Source organism: Gouania willdenowi, chromosome 16 (assembly GCF_900634775.1).
Source record: "Gouania willdenowi chromosome 16, fGouWil2.1, whole genome shotgun sequence".
Classification (NCBI taxonomy): domain Eukaryota; kingdom Metazoa; phylum Chordata; class Actinopteri; order Blenniiformes; family Gobiesocidae; genus Gouania; species Gouania willdenowi.
In genome coordinates this window covers 7,135,566-7,159,833 of record NC_041059.1, presented here as the reverse complement: position 1 = coordinate 7,159,833, position 24,268 = coordinate 7,135,566, and the positions used below count along the sequence as shown (strand labels likewise).

General features: G+C 38.3%; 1 protein-coding gene across 1 annotated transcript in view; it reads left to right on the top strand.

The window, feature by feature from the left end:
* Positions 1-24,268, top strand: part of iglon5 (IgLON family member 5) — a 173,382-nt gene that overhangs the window by 111,873 nt on the left and 37,241 nt on the right. Inside the window, exon 2 of the mRNA XM_028469875.1 lies at positions 23,436-23,514. Coding sequence (XP_028325676.1) covers positions 23,436-23,514 — 79 coding nt within the window. The remainder of the gene's footprint in view (positions 1-23,435; positions 23,515-24,268) is intronic.

Sequence of the window (24,268 nt, the reverse complement as noted above, 5' to 3'; positions counted from 1 at the left end):
ACTTTTAATCTCAAATTGTTGAAAAAACTCTCAATTTTTGCAAGTTATTCCACAAAATTTCCCCAAATTCTTACAATCAGGGAAATTCAAGTGAAGATGCTGCAGATATTGATATATTCACATACTTTTGTCATGTATATATCATGTATACATGGAAGTGCCAACCAGGGCACATTAATGTTGAATTTGATATTTTTTCCACCTAAAATCTGTGGCCCACTTAAGCTCAAACTGGTTTGTATTTGGCCCCTGAACTAAAATGAGTTTGGCACCTTTGATCTAAACTAAAACTGTTCAATGGACAAAATGCACTGCTTGGGTTTAGGATGATGTAAATGTATAAAATCCACATTTCAATGAATCCCAGACTTAACATTTGATTGCAAATATCAGAAACCAAAACCAAAAGAAAACCGCCTATTATAAATCTAACTCTGTCAGATCATTTCAGAATGACTCCAGACAAACATGGAAGTACTTTACCTAAAACACACACATGTGGAACAAATTCAAAAGTCTCTCGGACACAAAAAAAAAAAAAAAAAACAGAGGTAGGATTTTGAAGCATCTGTAAAAACAGATCTTTTATGAGGCCCTCGTGGACGTCCATAACTGACTAAACCCAGCCTGAGTGAACTCAAGCAGAACTGTAAATTGTAAATGAGAAAAACACACAAACTGTTTTACTTTGTTTCCAGCTCCACTGGCTTTGCTCATTATCATGTGCCACGAAGGACAAAAAGTCCATTCAGTTTTCCTCCTGTATTGGAACTTCACGCTCTTTCAATTCAAAGATTACATTAAAGATTAAATACACTGTAAGGATCCAATATGTGGCTAGCAATCCTTCACACAGAACAGACGGAAAATGGTCTAAGGCTAGATTTTCTTTACTAACTTAATTGTACAAATAGTATGGTTACTTAAAGGGCCCATGTTACGCAAAATTGACTTGTCTGTGCTTTAAACATGACAAAGTGTTATTAGGGCTTCATACACATGTCCAAAGTGTTTTTTTCATTGATTCCCTCAATCGTTAGTTAGAGGGTGATTTGCTCCTTTCTTACTGCAGGGTGAGCCCAAACACCTCGCTCCAATTTGATGACGCGTTCCCACTTTGATGACGAATTTGACGCAGCACTGAGCTGGAGAAGCCCCGCCTCCAGGAATCTCTTTGCCATGATTGACATGTAAACAGACACGCCCACAAAGGTGAGCATTTCAGCGTCCCTCGCGCAGTGCTATGTATGTATTTTCTACAGTCTATGTCTGTACCGGCGCACGCCCCGCCCCCACGCTCTGTCTTGTGTTTATAAAGCAGCATGAGCTCGGCTATGGAGTGGGTGGGAAGAGGACGGGGGCCGTCCTCTGGCCCTATGTCACCGTGCAGTGAGGAGGAAGTCAGTGTCCCATCTATAGACACGCCCACTCATGAATATGTCTTAGCAGGCCGTAAATCAGCCTGTTTGAGTAGAGTTGCTCTGAAAGTGACTTTTCAGAGGCTAAAACTCTGGAAAACAGGCGAGTTTGGGAAAATAATCCTCAAATAATATGTTTTTGGGGTTCTAGAACAAATGGAGGTGGGTTAAAAATAGCATGATATGGGACCTTTAAGCTTGCGGTTTATAGCGCTGACACAAAAAGGAACTACTGTTTAAATAAACTTTGAGTCAATCTAAGCCTGTGTTATAACTAAATACCTTTATTTTTGGGAAAGGTTTATTGATGAGGTGCATGCATATACCAGTGATTTTTGTTCTGGATATTCATTCATTCATTTATTTTCCAACCTGCTTATTCATGTTTAGGGTAGACCACATGTATCAAACCAAAGGCCCGGGGGCCAAATCTGACCTTTTAGAGCATCCAATTCGGACTGTAGCAGACTGTAAAACTTACAGAGAAAACATGAATTATTGTGTAAATTACCAAATATTCCAGTTGTATATATCTCATATTCACCAATTTAATGATTTCATCTACAATATGTTTAAGGGCTTGCAGTTTTCCTTTGTTTTTATCACATGAATGCAGTCATTTATAATTGCAAATTGTGGAAAGAACTCTCAATTTTTCCACAAATCTTGCAAATTTGCACAAAATGTCACAAAAAGTTACACAAAAATTGGTTATAAAATCAAGAATTTTTGAAGTGAAGATTTGGGAGGGACTGATATTAAAAACTAGGACACAATGATGTTAAAATTGTTGTTTTTCCCCACCTATAATCTGCATCCAAATTGACATTAAATTGGCCCCTGAACTAAAATGAGTTTGACATCCCTGGGGTAGATGGACATATACTGTATATATATAACTAATCAAAATAAAACTATAATGTTCACATGGGAAAAAGTCCAATAAGAACTAAGTTTTTTGGGGGGGAATTTATCCAATCAAAACTACTTTTGATGCATAATAGGCGGGAAAAGTCGCTAAGCGATCTAATAGGAAGTCAGCTGATTGTGTTTGCGTACATAAGACGGCTCGGGTGTGTTTTTACAAACATTAATACTAACCCATACCAGGTTAATCAATGGTAAACTAATCTTTAAAAAAAATGCATAAACTGTATTTTAGTCAACCATCTTTACAGGAAACTTAAAAGGAAACATCAAAGCAGTCGAACAAGTGAGAGGAGATCAAAGTGGATTTCCTAACTAAACCATAACATATCTTTAACAGATTTAGTCGACTAAAATCTTAATGGCATTTAGTTGACTAAAAGTAGACAATAATGTTGACTAAATTTTGACTAAAACTAAGTTGCATTTTAGTCAAAAGACTAAGACTAAAACTAAGTCAAAATTTGCTGTGAAAATGAACACTACCACTACACCTTGGTTCTGCATGGACATTTATTAGTGCTGGTTGTTCACTGTTAACTACAAAGATGATGATGATGATGATGATATGAATGAAAATAGTAACACAATAACTACTATGTTGCATAAAGATGCTCATGTTACCGTTTGTCATTGTTCTAATGCTCGGTTTGGACTTCATTGGGTAAATGTGGTGCATGACTGACGCACTGAATTGTTGATATTTAGCAATTTGCAATAATGAAATGTTGAACAGGTATAATATAATGTAGCAGTAACATTATTTTGTTAAAAAAAAACAATTGTAACCGTAAATATAGAAACTGATGGCTGCAGTTTCCAGAATCTGCTGCTGCACCTGCATTCACACTGAAAGCTTATGGATGTCAACGCATGGCAGCAGCCATTTCTGAAGTGCTGCTTTGTCAGCAAAATAATCCAAACTGCCGTCAGTGATATTGAGTTATCAATTATTCAGTTATGGGTATACATTACAAACACAATACAGTACAAACAGTATATATCAAACTTAGGAGTGTCCTGCATTAATGTCATTAATTGATGCTATTATTCCTCATTGTCTGTGCATTGTCCATTTATTCTCAGACAAGAATTTTAAACCCACTAAACTGTCTTCTCTCTTCAAGCCTAACGTTGTACATTTATGGGAAAAAAAAGCAAGAAATAACTCAAAAGAAAATGACAGCAAGGGGTAAAATATTTAAAATGCAAATTACCTTTTTTGCAAATGAGCAGACTGAACATGACAGATTGATAAGCTGTTAAAAATCCTAAGATCTTATTGAAAGAAATAGTCAAAAAAAAAAGATCTCCTTTCTTTCAACGTCTTGCAAAGCAATGAATGCTCTGAGTCACGCACAATCACATCGCGCTGGAGGTTAGCTTACACCACAAGGGGGTTGATTTTAATCTTCTTTTTTTCCCCCAATACACCAACGTTAAATGCCAGGAATAAACATCTGGCTAATGTTTTGTCGGGTCATTTGCACGTGAAGTCGGCATTGAGGCAGTGACACGCGAGGTGAGCGCAGATAATGAGACAGCTTGTAAAAAGGCTCGAAATGATGTGTTAAAAAAGCGATCTCCTGTCGACTCGGGCGCTCCTTGAATGGGGATAATGAATGACATATGAATTGAGGAACTGCCTGATCATTTGGAGGGCACATTTATGTTGAAAAGTGGGGTTCGTTAAAGGAATGAAAGCCGAGTGATGGGTTTTTTCAGTTCACACAGCTTAAAGCACGTGTTTTTCTTTCAGGAGTTTCACAAGCGTCTCAGGGAACAACATTATCTTCCTATGTCGTTGACATTTGTAATACATCAACAGCTGTGTCGAATTTATTACTGGTATTATAATTAACCCTTCTATTATGCTTGGGGTCAACTGATTACACCAACTGTAAAATTGAAAGTTTGACCTGATGGAAGGAAAAGGTCATATCATCACTACAACCAATGTAATTACAATTAAATTACGATGTTTTTATCCTCAGAAGTTCATATAAAATTACGTTCTCAAATACAAAAGTTCAATTACAATAATCACAATTACTGAGCCTGAAATAAATAACCTAATAAAAGTTAACCTTGCGTTAGCTTTCTGCTAGCATCTCTTATGATAACGGGTCCTAAATCCCATGTAAATTACACTAAAAACAAATATCTATCATCTAATTTCTTTCCCATGTATTGGTTACCTTGTTAGGCTTCCTAATCAATTATGAAAATATAGGTTTTATTATTTTTGGTGTGGGCGTCTGAGCCTTTTTTTTTTGTGTTAGTATTTTCATAATTGTTAACTACACATGTGTAGAACTGTACATATAGAACTGTAACATGGTTCCCCAGTTTAGTGTTAAATTATAATTGACAACTTTTAGAGAATTTTCATGAAAATTACAATTACAATGTCAATTATCTAAACTCAATAACAATTTAATTACGATTACGACAGCGATAGCTTAACAAAATTACAATTATCATTACGTCGTCATCAAAATAAAATATCAATTACGTGATTACAATTATAATTGACTCCAACCCTGCCACAACCAATAGGGTTAATACTTGTGTTCATTAATGTTGACGTCAGTAAATTTGAGAAGATTTGGATGAAAACTAACGCTAGAGAACAGGTCATGGTTTCATTATCAATGGGTTTTTGATGTATTCAACAAATAAAGTGTCTGACACAAAAACATGGTCAATCATTTTCTAAAGGCAAATATCCCTGGGGTCAGATTGACCTCACGGGTAAAATGTGTTAGTAATATTTGGGAATAATAGAAGAGTTAAAATGTCAGAAAACTGGTTACATACAGTATAAAGGCCTGTTTGGATTATAGATGCTATAAATTCTAGTTCTCTTGAGAAGTCGATTCTTCCTTATTCTTGATATTTTTGTAAATATTTAAGTATTTACAGTAATAATTGGTATGTTAAAATATAATATAGAGTATATGACAGTACTTTTAAGTTGTACTCACTATTCAGGTGAGTGTATTTTGGATAAAGTTCAGTGCAGTCCTTGTGTGTTTGCTGTACTATCGTGAAGATTGTGGAGTTGAAGAGTTGGTCCGCCAATAAAAGATGGTGATTTAGAATTGTATTTATGTTGCTCACAGAGCAATAAAGGATTAAAGACACACCACAAAAGTCCTTCAGCAGCGTCTGATGAAAAGGAACAACACATATGGTTTACAGAAGTGAACTCAGGTATTTTACCCATTGGCGTTTCTTTTAATTACATTTTACCTTCTTTAACGGCTTTAGCTACGCTGTTGATTTCCTTGCTTTTTTTTTTTTTTTTTTTTAAAAGCCTCCTGTGTTGATAAAACAGCTTCATCATTAACTTGAGCTAGCAGATTTATAAAAGCCTAATTTCACCAGAGGTGACATAAATGCAAAGCTGAGCTGCCGCCTGCTCTCCACAAATCGACCATAACAATTGAATAAACTTTTGCTGCGCCTCTAATCTTTGTTTTTCACAGCATGGGTTTTTTTGTTTTTCCTGTCTGAATTCCAAGAGTTAAACTTATTGATTGCTTTTTCCAAATAAACTTGCCTCTTTAAAGGAAAAAGTGCACAGCCAGCCAGGCTACAAGTAGAGTTTGATAGGTTGAAAAAAAGGTTACATGGAGGAAAACATACTTTGGAACTGGAGTTGTTTTAATTAGGCCCATAGGGTTTCTACTTTTAGCTTCATGTACGCACCTGGGTCACAAAAATAGGTGAGAATTGGCTCGTCAAACTTAATAATTTGGCAAAATCTGGTGTGTTTTGAAATAGATCAAGGATGTATTTTGATGTCATTGCTTAAATAGATGTGTACACCATGGTTGGGCTTGTAGGCTACACAAATATTTACTGCCAAACTTACTTTATATTCTCAATTTAGAAAACCTGATGATGCTTGTTATCTGCATTTTGGGAGGAAACTAATAGAGAACTTGAAATCCAGTAAAAACACAAAACAAAAACGAGCAATCATCATTCTTACATTTTTAGTTTGATCAAATAAATACTTCTTGAGATAAAGACAATTTAGTGAGTGGGGTACTGTATGTGTCATTTTCTTCCATTTTCAGCTTCCAATATCTAAGGAACTACATCACATAGGAAAGTGACATTTGGTATAGTAATACAGCTCCACCTACTCTATCAGAACATACAAAAAGATCTACTACTGTATATATTCCATCTAATGGACATGCCAACTCCTCAAATTTGGAAAAAAAAGTTATTTGGGGTTTGAGGCTAATTTCATTGGCCCATAACTGGAGTTGTGTTACTATATCAAATTTCAGTTTTCTATGTGGTGTAGTTCCTCAGATATTGGAATCTGAAAATGGAAGAAAATTGAGGAAAATCAACACATACTCCGCTCACTAAATTGGCCATATCTGATCGAACTAAAAATGTACAGTGCGCCAATTGAATTATTAAGGAACAACTGGCCAAAATGTCTGATTTTTCTTAAACCAAAGTGCGTGGTATGTCCTGAAAATGTGTTGAAATGACATGGAATGACCCTATAGCCAGTTTATAAACTCCAATTAACCAAATGTGCATGTGATTAAAAGGTGTGTGGATGAATGGAGTCATTTTAGTTGTGCTGCTGCACAAACCATCCTCTTCATCTGAACATGTATAGGTTGTGAGTATGACTAAACAAAGAATGGCAGTGTTTCTGCACACAGCCGTAGTCGGATACATATGACGCAGTGATTCAAACCGTGAGGAGTCACAGTAGTGGAGCAACAAATGGCAAGAGTTGCAGTGAATGCACATGAACCCGACTGAAAGCTGTAAAGAAGCCGGGGTCTGTGCACACACACAGGCAGAAGTGTGCCAACACATGCGGAAAAAGCACACACACACACACACAAATTCAAAAACATCCAAACAGATTTACACGAGCAAATACACATCCACATTTCTCGCTTCACCCACACAGTGCTGTGGACTTTATCTGTAGTCTCTGGCATCGCAGTGCAAAGCACCATGCCTCGTTCGTTTTTTTTTCCTTCTCCATCCCAGCCTCAGGTGCCCCCCATGCCCCCCATCCCCAAGCAGGAGTTAGTGGATGTCTCTCTCTTCATGTAGTTCACTTTTGTTCTTCGCAGCTAGTTGCGCTGTTGTGAATTATCCTGACATCACCTGGATTTCTAACCTCACTTTCGCCCCTTTCGCTCACCAAAAAAGCCTATTTTACTTCTGTCTTTCTATTTCTTCCTCCTCAATCTCCTGGGACCCCTGGACAAGCTGTCATTCGGGAAAGAAAAGAAAAACACCTACGTACAACAAAAACTTTCACCGAGCAAAGAAAAATTCTGAACACAAAGAAAATTCTCATACGAGCATGAATTCATTGAAATGGAGGTTTTCGGGCGGAGGCAAACGCTAAAAGAGTTTCCTTTTTTTATACTAAACTCCAAAATACATCAACTTTGCTGTAGCCAAAATGCAGTTTCCTCTTATTTTGTTGTTTACAAAAAGAGACAGACAAAGACTGAATCATTGCTAATTGCTTATTACCGTGGTGGTAATTGCACTTCATTCAGACGTTACAATGAACTTGTTTTGTTCTGTTGTCTGAGCATGGTACATGCTTAGCATGTCTTTGCAGAAATGTGTCATTATAAGAATGAAATGAGTGCTGGGTGGGAGATTAATAGGCTGAGTCGATTGTGGTACCACAAAGGCTTAGGATTACAGACAATAAAACTCCAACCAAAAGCTGAATTATTTTTTTTTGTTTGTGGCTTCACAAAAAAGGAGATGTTACTTAAAATGTTTTCCTTGAAATATGGTTGTGCTGTTAATGAAGTGGGCATTATTTTAACACTGTCACAAGCTTCAATTTTTCATTTTTAAACTTTTAAGTGTGTTATTAATTTCCTTCTGCAGTTTGGTCCCAAATTTTACACTCAAATTGAACTGACTGGGCTTGGGTTACAGAGCTTTTATGCATGTATGACTGAATTTCATCCCTTTGTGTGTGTGTGTGTGTATGTGTTAGGAAATGTAACAGTTTAACTACCATATGGATTTTGATTTAAAGAGTACTAATGGGTTTCGGCATTAGTCCATGGAGAAAAGAGGGTTAGGAGAAGCGTAGCAGGACCCGCTGTGGTTTTATGTGCACGTGGCTTTTGGTCTGAGCCAAACTGGATCCACTGGTAAGGAACTGTTTCTGCTTAATGATGATGTTCAAGTGCTACATTCAGCACTTTATGCCTCCATGCACTCTGCAGTGGTCCATTCATTTCTGTCAGAGGTGGGATTATTTGGTGGGAGGGATACCATAAAAAGACATTGATAGAAATGTTGAATCAGAGGAAGTGATCAGTGATAGAACTGCAGATCCTGCATGTGTGCAACAAAGAGACGATACAGAGCAATTTTGTTGTCGTATGGGCACCTATAAATAAGATGTTCTTATTTGCTTTAAACCATTCTGATTCAACCATATGAAGCAGTCAGCTTGGGTTCAAGCTCTCAACCCTCAATCTTTTAAAAGTGGAATCTTCCAATATTGAAAAGGAAAAAGGAATTTATTCATTTGTTTTTTTTGTTAGGCAAGCTACAATGGCCTCAAGTAAAGGAAATAACCCAAAGTTAGGGTCCAAAATAAAAGTGAAGTTGCATTAAAAAAAATTGTTTTATATCCCATTAAAGTGTAATCTTTATACTATAAATCAAAACAGAAATCATTTTTTTATTCTTACATTCCCACATGCAGTTATAGGCTTATAAAAATTTATTTTTTTCCAAATTTGAACGGCTGGTATGCCCACCAGATAGGATGTATAGCAGATATTTTTGTATATTCTGAGAGTGTAGGTGGAGCTGTATTACTATACCAAATTTCAGTTTTCTATGTGATGTAGTTCCTGAGTTACAGTATCAGAAGCTGAAAATGGAAGAAAAATAAGGACACACAAATATCGACACAAACCCTCCCACTAAATTGGCCATATCTTAAAAAGTGTTCATCTGATCAAACTAAAAATGTACAGTGTGCCTATTGAATAATCAATGAACAATTGGTAAATATTTCAGAATTTTTTGAGACCGAAGTGCATGGATTGTCTTAAAAAGATTTTGAAATTTACCCTGAATGACCTGTATACAAATTAGGCAATGATGTCATTTAGCAACTTTTAGGACAGCCAATAGCTACTTTCCTTACTGAGGAGTTGGTGACACTGATCATATTGTAATTCCTTATTCACATTGAACATTTCAGAATAAAAAAATGTTTTTGGCTTTTGTGGCTCAGAAAAAAACATCTCTAATGGACAAGAATCAATAAAGTATTCCAGTGAGTTGCTTTTCTCATGCACAGAATGTCTGACCTGTAAATATTTATGGCACTGAGTCTTCCGTGATTCAAACGTCCTATGAATTCTAACTACACTAGAAAACAAATCTTGAATCATCAAGTATTGACCGTTCTAAAGGCAGAATGCAATGGTGTTCGTAAAAGGACGTCATTAATGTTCAAAAATTGACACTCTTGTGCGTTCAGGCTTCAATGCTAATCACAATGTGTGTCCGTTCAACCAGCACTGGCAGCATTGCACGTGCTTATTTGGAGAGCAATCACCTTGCTGTCAAGAAAATCCTTTGAAACAAGTTCACCTGATGATGTAATGTCAAAACAATCTGAAAGCATGTAAACACTTGTTTCCCTCACCTCACTGCGCACCTCTAACAGGAACGGAAAATATTTGGTTGAGGGGGGAAAAATGACATTACCAGACAGATTCAAAACAATTCATTCACCATGACGCTGGTGACATTTCCTAGATTTGCTGTCAACTGGAAACATGCCAACATCCATTTTACTTTGGCGGCAATTGTGAAAAGTGGGGGACCCGTGTATCCATCTTGTTGTGTTGTTTAGGAGCCGAGTCCAGGTGGTTCCTCGCTGTTTTCCCATCATTCTCTCTGTGCTCTCCTGTTGCTCCATCCCTGACAGGTGGTGCAGAGGGGAGGGGAGATGCCACTAGGTGACTTGAGAATTCCACTGATAGGAAAACAAGGGAGGCTGAATGAGTTGTATAGTGTCAAAGAAGGAAAGATAGTAGAAGTAGAACCAGTGCTTCATTGAAGGGGTTGGACTTGGGTTTTCCAGAGTTAATGGGATCAGGCGACAAAAGGAAAGGGATCTCTGCAGTGGTTAATGTTTAATCCGCCATTCCTAACCCCTTGTCTCCACTCCCCGCCTCCTGGCATCTGATAATCCTTCGGCTGCTGCTCTTTATCATCAAGGTGTCTTGGAGAAGTGCCTCTCTAAATATTTAATTGGCTGCAGCATGCCACTGTTAATTATGAAGGTGTGTCCCTTTTTGATGCTTTCTCTCTGGTCCTTGTGTTACTGCCTACATTATTGCAGTTCTAACTCCTTCCTGATGTTTCTGCATTGCCTTTTTTCTTGACAGATTTTCGCAAAATATAAGTGACATTTCTAAATGTCGGAAAAGTATAATTGCACTTTTATTATTAAACAGTATTTTGGAGCCTTGTAACCTCAGTTAAATCTCATCCCATGAAAATGGACGTTACAAACCTCCTTATAACACTCTGAGCCTTTAGACAGCAAACAGCAAAGGAATGCAAACATACACGGGCGGATAGCCGCAAACCGGAGTCCGCGAGGACTCCAAAAGGCCAATTAAATGCAAAGCTCAGATTTTACAACCACGAGGACTCCTCCACGTAGTTGGTGTCACACAAAACACTCCTCTGCATTTTATCGAGACGCATTAAATGTATCACCGACCTGCATTTCACCCTCTTGGTGAAACAGAGCAGGAGAGATGGAGATGAGCTTAGAGGAGAGACTGGCAGACGAGTTTTAGCCTCTGAAAAGTCACTTTCTGAGCAACTCTACACAAACAGGCTGATTTGCGTCCTACTTATGCATATTCATGAGCGGGCGTGTCTATAGACGGGACACTGACTTCCACCCACTCTGTAGCTGAACTCATGCTGCTTTACAAACACGTTTACCGGTTCATACATAGACTGTGGAAAATACATACATAGCACTGCAAGAAGGACGCTGAAACGCTCACCTTTGTGGGCGTGTCTGTTTACATGTCAATTACGGCAGAGAGCTTCCTGGAGGCGTGGCTTCCCCAGCTCAGTGCCGCATCAAATTCGTCATCAGAGTGGGAACGTGTCATCAAATTAGAGCGAGGTGTTTGGGCTCACCCTGCAGTAAGAAAGGAGCAAATCACCATCTAACTAACAACTGAGGGAATCAATGAAAAAAACACTTTGGGCATGAAGCCCTAATAGCACTTTATCATGTTTAACACTAGCATGCCCAAGGTTTTCTTACTCCTGCTGCCCTGCCCAGAGGCCGCCAAATGACACTCATTTGCAACTCAGTGGGGCCACCTCTCTTATGTAAATAAAGCCTTTCGATCGGAATGTGCAGCTGGGCAGTGACAAACTTTGGGGGTTGGTGTAAATGATGGCCAGTGTTGAGAAACCAGTTTCTCCCAGGTAGATGTTTGTTAATCCAAATAACATTATATGGAATTATTGGCTAAGAATGGCCAAATTAATATGAGCCATGTGTGTTGTGATCAATTAATAAACCACAATAAATAAAATTAAAAAAAGAAAAACAGTAATAAAGCAACCAAGCTCCTGTTTCCTACTCCTGTATTTTCACTATTTACCTTTATTGTTTTTGTGCTTATAAATCAAATGTATTGTTGCTATTTATGGTAAAGCAAGATTTCCGAGTGTGAAAAGGACTGTTTGAGTTCTCACTTTAAAAAGGTAAATTCACGAGATCCACCATTCACTAACCAGGTCCATGAATTATTTTATTAAGCTATTATTTTACAAATTTGAAGAAAGTGCACAAGATGCACAAAGAATCAATGCTTCAACAGGGAAAAACAATCTCAATCTCTGTTTACACCATCAGTTATGCTGACATTATCCCTCTTGACCTTTGACCCAATGCGGAAGTACTGAACCATTGTGAAAGTTTGAAAAGGCTTATCGTGTGTGCTTTGTGGAAGGGTGGGCGAAGGTGTGAACGATGATGATATCTGCGCCCACCCTTCCACAAAGCACAATTCACCTCAAGGTGAAAAAATAGCCAACTCTGGGCAGATATTTCACTGACTCTGGCAACTGAGAAGCAAGGATGTCAAAAGTTTACAGCTCTCAGCAGGCTTTGGAGATGATCCTAAATGACACCAACCCCTGTGACTCCGATGGAGAAGAAATATCCCTTCATCTGAGTTCTGACTCTGAAATTTCTTCCGGTAAGATTTTCTAAACATCCTTTTTTTGTTTGCTGATTATGGCAGTTGTGTTTTTAATGTTTCATTAATCACATCTCAAAAATATGATCACCCTATAGATGAGGAGGATTCGCCACCTTCAGAAAAGAGAGGTCGCCTGGAGACACACGAGTGGCTGACAGAGACGGCAAAAGACGGCACAGTGTGGCGTGAAGAACAGGTCGGAAGGCCTCTCCATCACAGCCCAATTGAAGGTCACGTCACAGATGGAGAGCCAACTGCTTTGGCCAGAAGAAAGGTGACGAGTCGCTTACAGAGTTTCTTCTGCTTCATAACTCTGGAAATGCTTCGGACCATTCAGGAGTGGACTGTCCAGCATGCACTCCAGACACAACATGAGAACTGGTTCATGGCCATACCTGAACTAATGGCGTTCATTGCCATCCTGCTTCTGCGGGGGATTGTCCGCCTTCCATCGCTGCATGACGCATGGTCAGCAAATCTGGGACCGCCCCTGATCAACAGGATTATGGCTCGAAACCGTTTCAAGGACATCATGCAGCATCTACGCTTCGACGACAAGGACACACGCGGTGAACGAGTTGCGACTGACCGGTTTGCTGCAATCTCTGACGTTTGGGGGTCTTTTGTTGCCAACTGCATCACTTCGTACAACCCAGGCAGGCACATCACCATAGATGAGCAACTTTTTCCAACTAAGACTCGCTGCTGTTTCTTGCAATACATTGCAACGAAGCCGGACAAGTTTGGTATCAAGTTCTGGGTGGCATGTGACCTTAAATCCAAGTATGTGTGCAAAATCATCCCATATCTTGGCAAAGACCCCAGTCGTCCACCTGGGGAGAGATTGTCTGAAAATGTGGTGATGAAGCTTATGGAACCGTTTATGGACAAAGGAAGAACTGTTACAACCCACAATTTTTTCACTTCATTGTCACTAGCACGTCGACTGCACAGCCGGAAGACCACCCTCCTTGGCACAGTCAATAAGATTCGCCGGGAGCTTCCAGATTCAGCTAAAAAGAATTTGGCCCGTGAGGAATTCAGCACACAAGTGTTTTCAACCTCTGGTGCCACACTGACTGTTTATGTGCCCAAACGAAAGAAGACTGTCTGCCTCCTCAGTAGCGTGCACAGCGTGGTGGAGACTGAGGCTACTCGGAAAAAAAAGCCGAACACAGTCACCGACTACAACAGCATGAAATGCGGTGTGGACGTCATGGACCAGATGGTTCGAAAGTACACTGTGCGTTCAGGAACACGGCGTTGGCTAGTCGCTGTGTTTTACAACATGATTGACATTGCAGCGCTGAACGCACATGTGCTTTATCAGGCATGCACTGGGGTCAAGGAGAGAAGGGTGGACTTCTTGCTGGAGCTTGCAAATGAGCTTGCCCAGTCTCATATGGCAGCCAAGGAGGTGAATGAGCAAAACCTTCAGCAACAACCACCCACACCTGATGTGGGGAAAAGGGCATTGTGCCAGGTGAAGTGTTGCTGCAGGAAAAACCGTGCCACCAAGCGTTGTATGTATTGTGACAAGTTTGCATGTGGCAAATGCATAAAGGAGGTGTGGCAGTGCCAGAATTGTTCACAAAATCTCTATTAAATAAATTTCACCAAGAATGCAAACAAACTGTTGCCGTCTCACTATTATTACTTACTACTTTCTGTTGCAAAAGTTGAAATATAAGTTGCAACCTCTATGTAGCTGCTGTATGGGAAACACAAAGGAGATTACAAAAGGTCTTTGTGTCCTGAAACCTACCTAGCCACCCCCCCACCCTAGCTGAGGGGGGAGTAGTGGCCTCAGTAACATAACAATGGTCACAAGCTGAGTTGTTCACACCCGCCAAATGACACCAGCTTGGACTTTATAGGTATAGGTGTCAAATGACACCACTCTGGTCATGCTAGTGTTAAAGCACAGAAAAGTCGATTTAGCGTAACATGAGCCCTTAAAGAATGATGGGACATGTAGGATTTTAATGAGAACTACTACGTGGCGGTGCGCTCAAGTATGTAAACTCTGAGGAGAGCGGATAGTCCGCGCAGAGTCCATTGTGCGCGGGGTCTACCCAAGTATGTTTGAGCCTTGATGTGGCAGTAATCATTTTAAAGTCTAATTCTAAGAAATGTCCCGGTCATTTGACCAGGTACGTCAGGTTCTGTGATGTGTATTTGCAGAAAAAGTGTTTCCATAGCACTTTTGTAATATATTTCAATATTGAAACCTCTGAAATTCCTCCTCATGAAAGCATAAAAACTTTTTGGCGATATTTTAGTGTTTTTTCAAAATTCAGGTGTTTTTAGATCAAACTGGTCTGTATTTGGACCGTGAACTAAAATATGTTTGACAACCCCAACTTGTCATGATTCAGCCAAAACAGACCCGAATATGTTTCAAGACAACAAGCCTACATTTGCAGCATCATATATGGATTATTTTGGCTCTCATCTATTTTGCATGTGCCAGAATAATGCCAAAGTAGATCATTGCAAGATGTGGCCCACATCTGTATGCTTTCTGGATACTGCTGCGGTTAATTTAGCAGCAATGACTACCGTTACTAAAGCCACATCTGTAGCTACAGCCTTTTTTTCAGTGAGACCACTATGACCTCAACCACCTCAAACACAGTTATCTGTTTTCACCCAATTCTTGCAACTTGATCCATACGCCTCCCCCGTTCAATTTAAAACCCATAGCAGAACCTGTTCAAATGGATTATTGTTGTATTTTTCACTATTGCCCCAACCATTAGCTATCTTGACACCAGCCACGCTCCCAGAAGTAGATTTCCCTTCAATCTCAGTTTATTTGATCGTCAAGGTTAGTGTGTGTGCGACATGAACGGCACTAAGCCTTTCAAGGACTTTGCAAGCGAAAGTTATGATGCTCAATATCTGCCAATATCAAGTGCAATTACAAATCAGGTGCATTTAAAAGAAAGTCAAGATAATACAAATCACACAATGGATGTCTTGTGGGAAGTGAGCAAGCTACCTCGCAATGTTTTTACAGACAAAAAGTACAACGCAGAGAAGCACATTGAGTTAAAAAAAAAAAGACCACACCTTGGGGAATTGCATTGGCCTAGATGTTAGACTTCATGAGTGTGCTGCAGATAGCATCCACTGACTGTACATTATCTACAAAATAATGGTTTGCTTGCTCAACACTTTGCGTGCGAGTCGTCTGGCTTCAGCTGGTCATTAAGGGAGCTTTTCACTGTGTTTTCAGTGTCTCTGAAAGAACCATCTGATCTGAAAGTGGGGAATTCCTTTATTGTTCAAAGCAGGTCATTGCAAGGACAAGACATGCAGGTAGCCAGACCAGACAGTGATTGCAGCGAGTAGCAGTTAGCAGGAAAATCCAATATGCTCTGGTTGGACACGCCGACACCAGGGAATGCTGTGTTCTACCCTAGCACTCAATCATTTGATCTCTTTTTACTGTTGTTCATAGAAGCGGTCCAAACTGTACCCCACTGTACCCCCACATTTATCTGAATTATATCCACCGTTATCCAGGAAGTTTATTATTATTTGCACCATAGTATATAGTCATCTTAAAGATGTAAATCCTTGATTAAACAGAAATAAAATGGGTTAAAAGTGATCAAAAATGGTGGAAAAGGTGAAATAGGACAGAAAAAATTGGTATAAAGGGTTCAGTGTCAACAGTGGCAGAAAAAAAGTAGGAACAATTAATTTAAACTGGCAAATAATGGGCTTGACAAATCGTGAATGTGGTTAAATTGGCAAAAATAAGCATGAAATATGGTGAAAAGAGGTTAAAAATTACAAAAATGGGTCAATATATGTGACGTTAGATGGATGGGAAAAGTGGTGGAAAGGATTTCTAAAAGTGCCAAAAATGTATTGAAATTGGAAAAACTTTGCAGAAAAGACTTTGAAATTTGATGGAGAAATGGCAGAAAAATGCATTGAAAGGAGCAAAAATATGGCAAGAAAAAGTGATTTAAATAAGTTCAAATGTGGCAAGTTTGGTGTAGTTGCAGAAAAAGGCTAAAAATAGGCAAAAATGGGCTCGAATTGTTAAAAAAAAAATATGCAATGACAGAACCCTTTGTGTGATCTTTTTTACACTAGATGTCTGCAGGGTGTTGTTAGATATCTTAAGCTTCCTCAGTGGTGAACCCCCAACTGTTATAGTGTCCGTAGGTTAGGACTCCTGCATCACTCGGCGGATTCACTTCATCAGCCTGCAACCCAAGAGCCGTAAGAGAGCAGGGAGGAGGGACGATTTGAGAAACGGATCAATAAAGCCCCAAAGCACCCGGGTAACTAAATGCGACGTCTACAGATTCTGTCCCTGGCCGTGAAACAGCAATCTGTTCGCAGCACTTTGCCCCTCCATGTTGTTGTGTTTGATCATAGTTATTATGTTTGGCCGCCAACATTAGCAACAATTGCAGAAAAGAGATAAATAAAAAAACGAGAGGCATACACCATGTTCCAGCCAGATGATGTTTGCATTTTTGTTTACTCCCACTCAGTACTGCAGAGGTACGCTTTATACATCTGTGTCAATTAAAGCAATAATCATTCATCTCATTAATAGAGAATGTATTCAAATGTCACTCTTCACAATTTTTCTTACTGCATAAATTTCTTCTGAATAAAAGCAGAGGTTCTCAAATTTTTAGCCCACGTCCCCCAAAATAAAGGTTCCAGAAAACCATAAAGTCAGCAAAATGATGGTCCATTGTTCTATGAATCTGTGATAACCACATTTATTTATTCATCTGAATAATATACACGGTTATCCAGGAAGTTTATTATTATTATTATTATTATTATTAACACCATAGTATGTAGTAATCTTAAAGATGTAAATCCTTCTTTTAATCAATAATATAATGGGTTAACTTAAAAGTAACCAAAAATGGTGGAAAAGGTGGTGAAATGAGATTTTAAAAACCACAGAAATTGGTTAAACGTTGCGGATTCCAAAAACAAATAGAAAAAGTAGTGAAAAGGGTTCAAAGTGTCATTATTGGCTTAAAAGTGGAATAAATGGGTGGAAGTGGGGTTGGAGTAATGTAGGAGCAGTTAATGGTCATGACAAATGTGGTTAAACTGGCAAAAAAAAATAGACGTCAAATGTAGTGAAAAGAGGTTAAAAGTGACAATAATGGGTCAACATATGCACTATTGAGTGGGAAAAGTGGTGGAAATGTTTTATAAGTGCCAAGAATATCTTGAAAGTGGAGTAATGTTGCAAAAATATGGCAAGAAAAAGGGATAAAAAAAAGGTTGAAACATGGGAAGTTTGATGTAGTTGTAGAAATAGGGTAAAAATAAGCAAAAATGGGCTCAAATTGTTCAAAAAATATTCTTAGTTTGGTAAAGACATGTGGTGAAGCAGATGAAAACATTAAATAAACTTCCAATTTCATCAAATATTTGACTAACATAAAAAAAAAATTACAACGTACGGCAAGTATGATAAAAAAACAAAAAGTGATACAATTATTAATGTGTGATTTTCTTTGTGTGATTTTGAATGAACTTTATCGACATTAACTATAAGAAAAGAGCTGAACTGCCCATGGGCTTTGGTTGTAAATTAGGTTTGGTATCAAACTGAATAGTGCACCTTTATTTCCAGTAAGTACCTGACAGTGGGGATAAAGAATGAGTAAATCCTGGTGGTGCCCTGAGGACCCTTTGCTGGCCGGACAAAGGTGGTTTTCTTTCCTCCAATTAAGCAGCTTGTCCTGTTGCACTCGAGCATTTAGAGTGAACGCCAGTCATAAAAAGATTCTGTGCAGGTAGTGGACGCGTCAGGAGGGCTGGGAAAGGACGAACCTCACTGCAGATCATTTAGGTTTATCAATGAGAATTACATTTTAAATTTACAATTACGTCTTCATTTATTCATGTTCAATTACGATTACTTTTACCACCATTTTTCCAATTGCAATGAATTAAAATTACAATTAATATTTCCCCCTGACAGTCAATTACATTATGTTCTCAATTACAATTAATCACAATTACTGAGCCTTTAATAAATAACTCCATAAAACTTAACCTTCCTCTTGTGTTAGCTTTCTGTTAGCATCTCGGTTTTGACCCATGTCTTAAAAAAGCTCTAAAATACGCTAAATAATATTATCTGTTAATCAATTGGTTTTTCATCTTTTGGTTACCTTATTAGGCTTTCATAACCATGAAAATGTTGGTCGTAATATTTTTGGTGTGGGCGTCTGAGCCTTTTTTCTGTCAGTATACATCTTGATTAAATCTTTTTTTTTTTTTTTAATAGTAAAATGATTCTCAAAAACATATTTTAATAATTATTAACTATGTAGGCCTATGTGTACACCATTGAACTGTAACATACTTCCACAGTTTTATGTTTAATTATATTTTAATGACAGTTTTTATAGAATTTCCATGACAATTACAGTTACAAAGTCCATTATCTGAACTCAATTACAATTCAGTTAGAAAGTGTCTATTCATACGGTTATCGTATGGAAGTACCAAAGTACACGTACGTAGCGTCTTAGGGTTAGGTTTATGGTTAGATTTAGTCTTTGTCACGTGACCTAAACTGGCCAATGAGCGACGCTGCACATGGTTAGAATGTCGGTATATTGATACGGCAACCGTACGTCTAGCCACTGTTACAGCAACATAATTTTTTTTAAAATTATGATTACAATTATAATTACATCATAATTGTAATTAATCATCAATTACGTGATTACAATTATAGCGGACCTCATTCCTGAATGAGTGTTGAGGCATATGTGATTCATCCTTAGACTTTATGTGGGGGAAGGAGTCTCGCTGAATGTGTTGACCTCGTTATTACGTTTTTGTGATTTTTCAGAAACGAGGCGGCGTGTTGCAGGTTTGACAATACGAGGCGCCAATAGAGCTGTGAAAATGGGGAATTGAGTAGGGAAATGGGAATAGCTCCCTGGTGGTTTGCGGCGTTAGCAATGTTGGTTGGAGTATTCAACAAATACATGGATTCAATCTGGCATGTGTTTGTATCTGTGGTCATGATGACTGATCGTGAGCTTATACTGTCTATAGGTGAGGCCGTGTACTTGCATCTGCAGAGATGTTGTTTTTTTTTATGACAACATGTCACACTCGTGTCCACTGAGCCTTGAAACTGAATTGAATTAACCTAAATAAAAAAAGTTACTTGTGTGGAGAAATGAGGACTTGAAAAGGAATAGCTGCTTGTGCTGAGGATTGTCACATACAAAGCACAGGAATCCATAGCAACTAAACCAATAACTGAAGTCCACGAGGAAACCAAAGATGACATTTCTTTTAATATTGGCCACAAAAGCTGAGGTGCTTCATCACCTACCCCTCAAGGTTTTCAAAGTACGAGAGTAAGAAAAATGAAGAGATTGCAAAAATTAAGATGATTTTTTTTCATTTGTGCTTATTTTTCCCCTATTTCTGCAACTCCACCAAACTTGCAATATTCAAACCGATTTTCATCACTTATTTTTGCTCCTTTTAATGCTTTTCTGCTACATTACTCCCATTGCTGCCACTTCTCCAATCAAATTTCAATGTCTCTTCTGCATATTTTTTTCCACTTTAAAGACATTTTCAGCACTTATAAACCATTTCCACCACTTTTCCTACCTACTGTCACAAATGTTGACCCATTATTGTCACTTTTAACCACTTTTCACAATATTTCATGCTTACTTTTGCCAATTTAACCCCATTCACAATTTGTCATGCCCATAATTTGCCAGTTTAAACTAATTGTTCCAATATTGACCCTTTGAACATTTTTCACCACTTTTTATGTCCGTTTTGGCCACTCTAATTTGCAACTTTTAACCAATTTCTGTGGTTTTTAAAATGCCATTTCACCACCTTTTCCAATATTTTTTGGTCACTTTTAACCCAATTTATTTCTGATTAAAACAATGATTTACATGGATAGCAGTGTATATTATTCAGGTGAATAAATACATGTGGTTATCACAGATTCATAGAACAATGGACCATCATTTTGCTGACTTTATGGATGGACCCCAAAAATCTCTCCCCTTTATTCCCCCTTATAGATGGCCCTGTCTCCACATGACTGTTCTTCAATGTTCATGTCTGTGTTCCACCACCTTCAGGTGTAATGGGGGTCCCCGTCTCTCTGGCACCCTTATTTTGGTGGTTGCGGGTTGAAAAGGTTAAGAACCACTGCTTTAAAGGATTACGGTTTTTATTTGGAGGTTTTCTGAGGTGTTTTTGAGGTACTGTGTGTGTTTTTTTCCTCTTCTCTCTGTCTATTCATCAGCAAATTTTCACGCCTACAAGCAGCAGGCAGTAGGTTTTTTTTTTTAATCATTTATGTGCTTCAGGAAAACATATTGTACCTAATCATGTACAACATGAATATAAGAATGCATTTGGACTGTGTATCATCGTCTCAATGCCAACTACACTTTTTGGTCCCAAAAGCAGCAATATAGGATTTAAAAAGCAGCGTTGCTTTTGAAAAGATAATTCAGTATTCATTGTAGTTGGCAGTACTTCATTCTCTGTCCTATGCAGGTACAGATTAGGATAGGTATTCTAGTTCGTAAGATTTTCTCATTATTCTGAGTAATTAAAGCTTGATTCCGAAAAGCCCCTTTAATTTGTAGTGCAAATTTTTCATCTATTTAGTATGGAGACGCCATCATTTTTGGTGTAATCCCTTTAGAGCTGTTCACACATCAAATAGCGTTCTGTGCATTGAGTTCTTCTACCATTTAGGAGGAGTTTTGCACCTGACAGCAGAAGATTTGTCTCTGAAAGTCACTAATATTAAAGCCCTAGGCTGGAGAGAAGCTAAAATCCTTTGGAGATATTAAGGTCATCTTGCAAGAAGAGCAAATAACTGATGACGGGTGAAGACAAGCAGAGGTATCTGGTGTCTTGCTGTGTTTTAAGCAAGAGTTCAAATGAACGGAGCCAGGTGTCCTACTGGGAAGCAGCTTGCCTTGAAAAAACAGTCCCATTGCCAGGTTTTCATGTCTTTCATTACCTTGTGTTATTACTACGAATACTCACTGATGCTTTGACATTTTTAAAGTTTACTACTTCTAACTTGAGTGTGTCAGACACACGCACCAATGGCAGGATTGCATTATTTTTTTCTCAGCTATTAACTCGCAGGATGGCCTGTGTGGGTTTGTAGCGGTAGGTGGGACGAGCATCCCTTCTGTTACTGTTGCTTTCCCTTCATTTCACGCTCCAGCTACTCTGCATGAATCCTCTTTCCTTGGCTCATTATCAGCGCTGTTCAATGAACGTGTCGTCCCAGCCGAATGCAGGGTAAAACCAAATCATTATTCCAGGACGGGGGTCAGTGCGGAGATGTGGACTTGATTGTTTAGCATATATAATACATTTGTTTCATCAATAAGGGATGATACAGGGACATATTCCTGCTGCAAATGACTCAGTGAGGTTGCTATTTTTTGTGGCACCCAAAAGGAGAGTTTGAGATTCTTGACGGGGGGCAAAAGAAAAAAATAGAATTCAATATACAGACCATCTCGAGATTTGCGAGATGGTCTGTATTAAATGGTCTGTAAATATTAGAATATTTGCATTTCCTGAAGAACATGCAAGAGAGGATGCAGGTGCTGGCCTGGCTTGTACTGCATTAGTTTAGCATTAGCATTAGCTAGCATTATCATTAGCTTGTATAAGCATTAACTGGCATTAGATAGCATTAGCACTAACTAGCATTAACTAGCATTTCTATTAGATAGCATTATCATTAGCTTGCATTAGCATTAACTGGCATTAGCTAGCATTAGCATTAACTAGCATTATCATTAGCTTGCATTAGCATTAGCATTAACTAGCATTAGCATTAACTAACATCATTAGCTTGCATTAGCATTTACTTGCATTAGCATTTACTTGCATTAGCATTACCTTGCATTAGCATTACCTTGCATTAGCATTAGGTAGCATTAACTAGCATTAACATTCACTAGCATTAGCAATAACATTAACTAGCATTAACATTAGCATAGCACTAACCTAGCATTAGCATTAACCTAGCATTAACTAAGCATTAACCTGACAATAGCTGAATAGTAGCAATAAGGTTGAAAAGGTTGAAAAAAGTTGAAAAAGCTGACATTTCCAATGAGAGTGGACGGGAACAGAAAATTGCACGCATAACAACTTAAAAAGTTTTAAAGTTACAAATTATAAAAGTACGTTTTGATAGCTTAATTGTCAAAAGTGGACAAAGAAAAAAGATCAAAAGACCAGGATAACAATAGTATTAAAGAAAAAAATATTAGTAACATAAGGGATAATGTTCACTACAAAAATGTACATCAACTTGTCATTTAATGTAAATTCATGATAAAATCAGGCCGGCAGCCGCTTTCTGCTTCATTTTTATTGTAGTACCATAACATGAACTGCTGGGTGCAGTATCGCTTCACCCTTTACATTGTGAAGAAGAATTGAGCAACAGCAGAAGAACCAACCTAAAGTCTCAAAGTTTTGGGACCATTTAACTGAAAACTTATACTAGTGTTTAAAAAAAAACAACAACAAATGAATTCATATATATTTTGTACTGTCACTTCAAATATTTGTATAATATATTGACAATTGTATTTTTTCAAATGAATTTGGGAAAGCTGTAATGAAAGCTTTTCATCACGTATGGTAGTACCTGATGTTGATGAATACTGAGTGAGCATCTGGTGAAACTATTGAATGCTAATCGCACCTCTCGCCTTGTTTTTCTTGGCAGGACCCAGTGTGAATGGTGCAGAATTCGGACACATGCCGGACAACATAACAGTCCTGGAAGGGGAAAGCGTCACTTTGAGGTAACTTTTGATCCTACATCTGCACCAGCTGATACCGTACAATAAGTTTGGCCCTACGTGTCCCATGCTTTCCTAATCTCTAAATCTCTGTCGGCTAACTTCAGTTAGCTATCTCACATTGTGCCAGCACTGTCTGTGTGAAGCTGAAAAGTTGTTTATCAGTGTCATCCAGTTTCTCTGCAATCATCTCTCTGGTTGATAAAGCATCTGCAGTAATATTATAAAGGCTGACTCTCTCCATCATGTCTAACTGTGAGTGATAAAGTGGAAGTCACATCTTTACTTGGCCTCCAACCTCCAAGGGGCAAAAAAGCCAACTTCCTTGGATGTGACCTGGCTTGGCAGCACCAGGGAGCAAAGAAAAAGTCAGACAATATATATTACGACAAGATATCACAATATTAAAATGTCACAAGATGTATTATTGAGGATATGAGTGGTATCGTAAGGGTGTCAGATCTACTCGACACTAGGGCTGGGCAATATATCGAGATTCAAGATATTCCGAGTTTTCTATTTTGGTGATATAGAAAATTATAATATTGCCTATATATATATATATATATATATATATATATATATATATATTTTTTAAATAGTTATTTTAGGAGTTGCTGCTTTCACTACTTCTCCGAAACAGCAAGAAAAGCACAGTTTGATGGATTGCTGAGTGTGTCCTAACACAGACCTTCCAATAAACTAGCCACTCTACAGAACTCACTCACATGTGCTGTCCCTTAGATGAGAAAAAGCC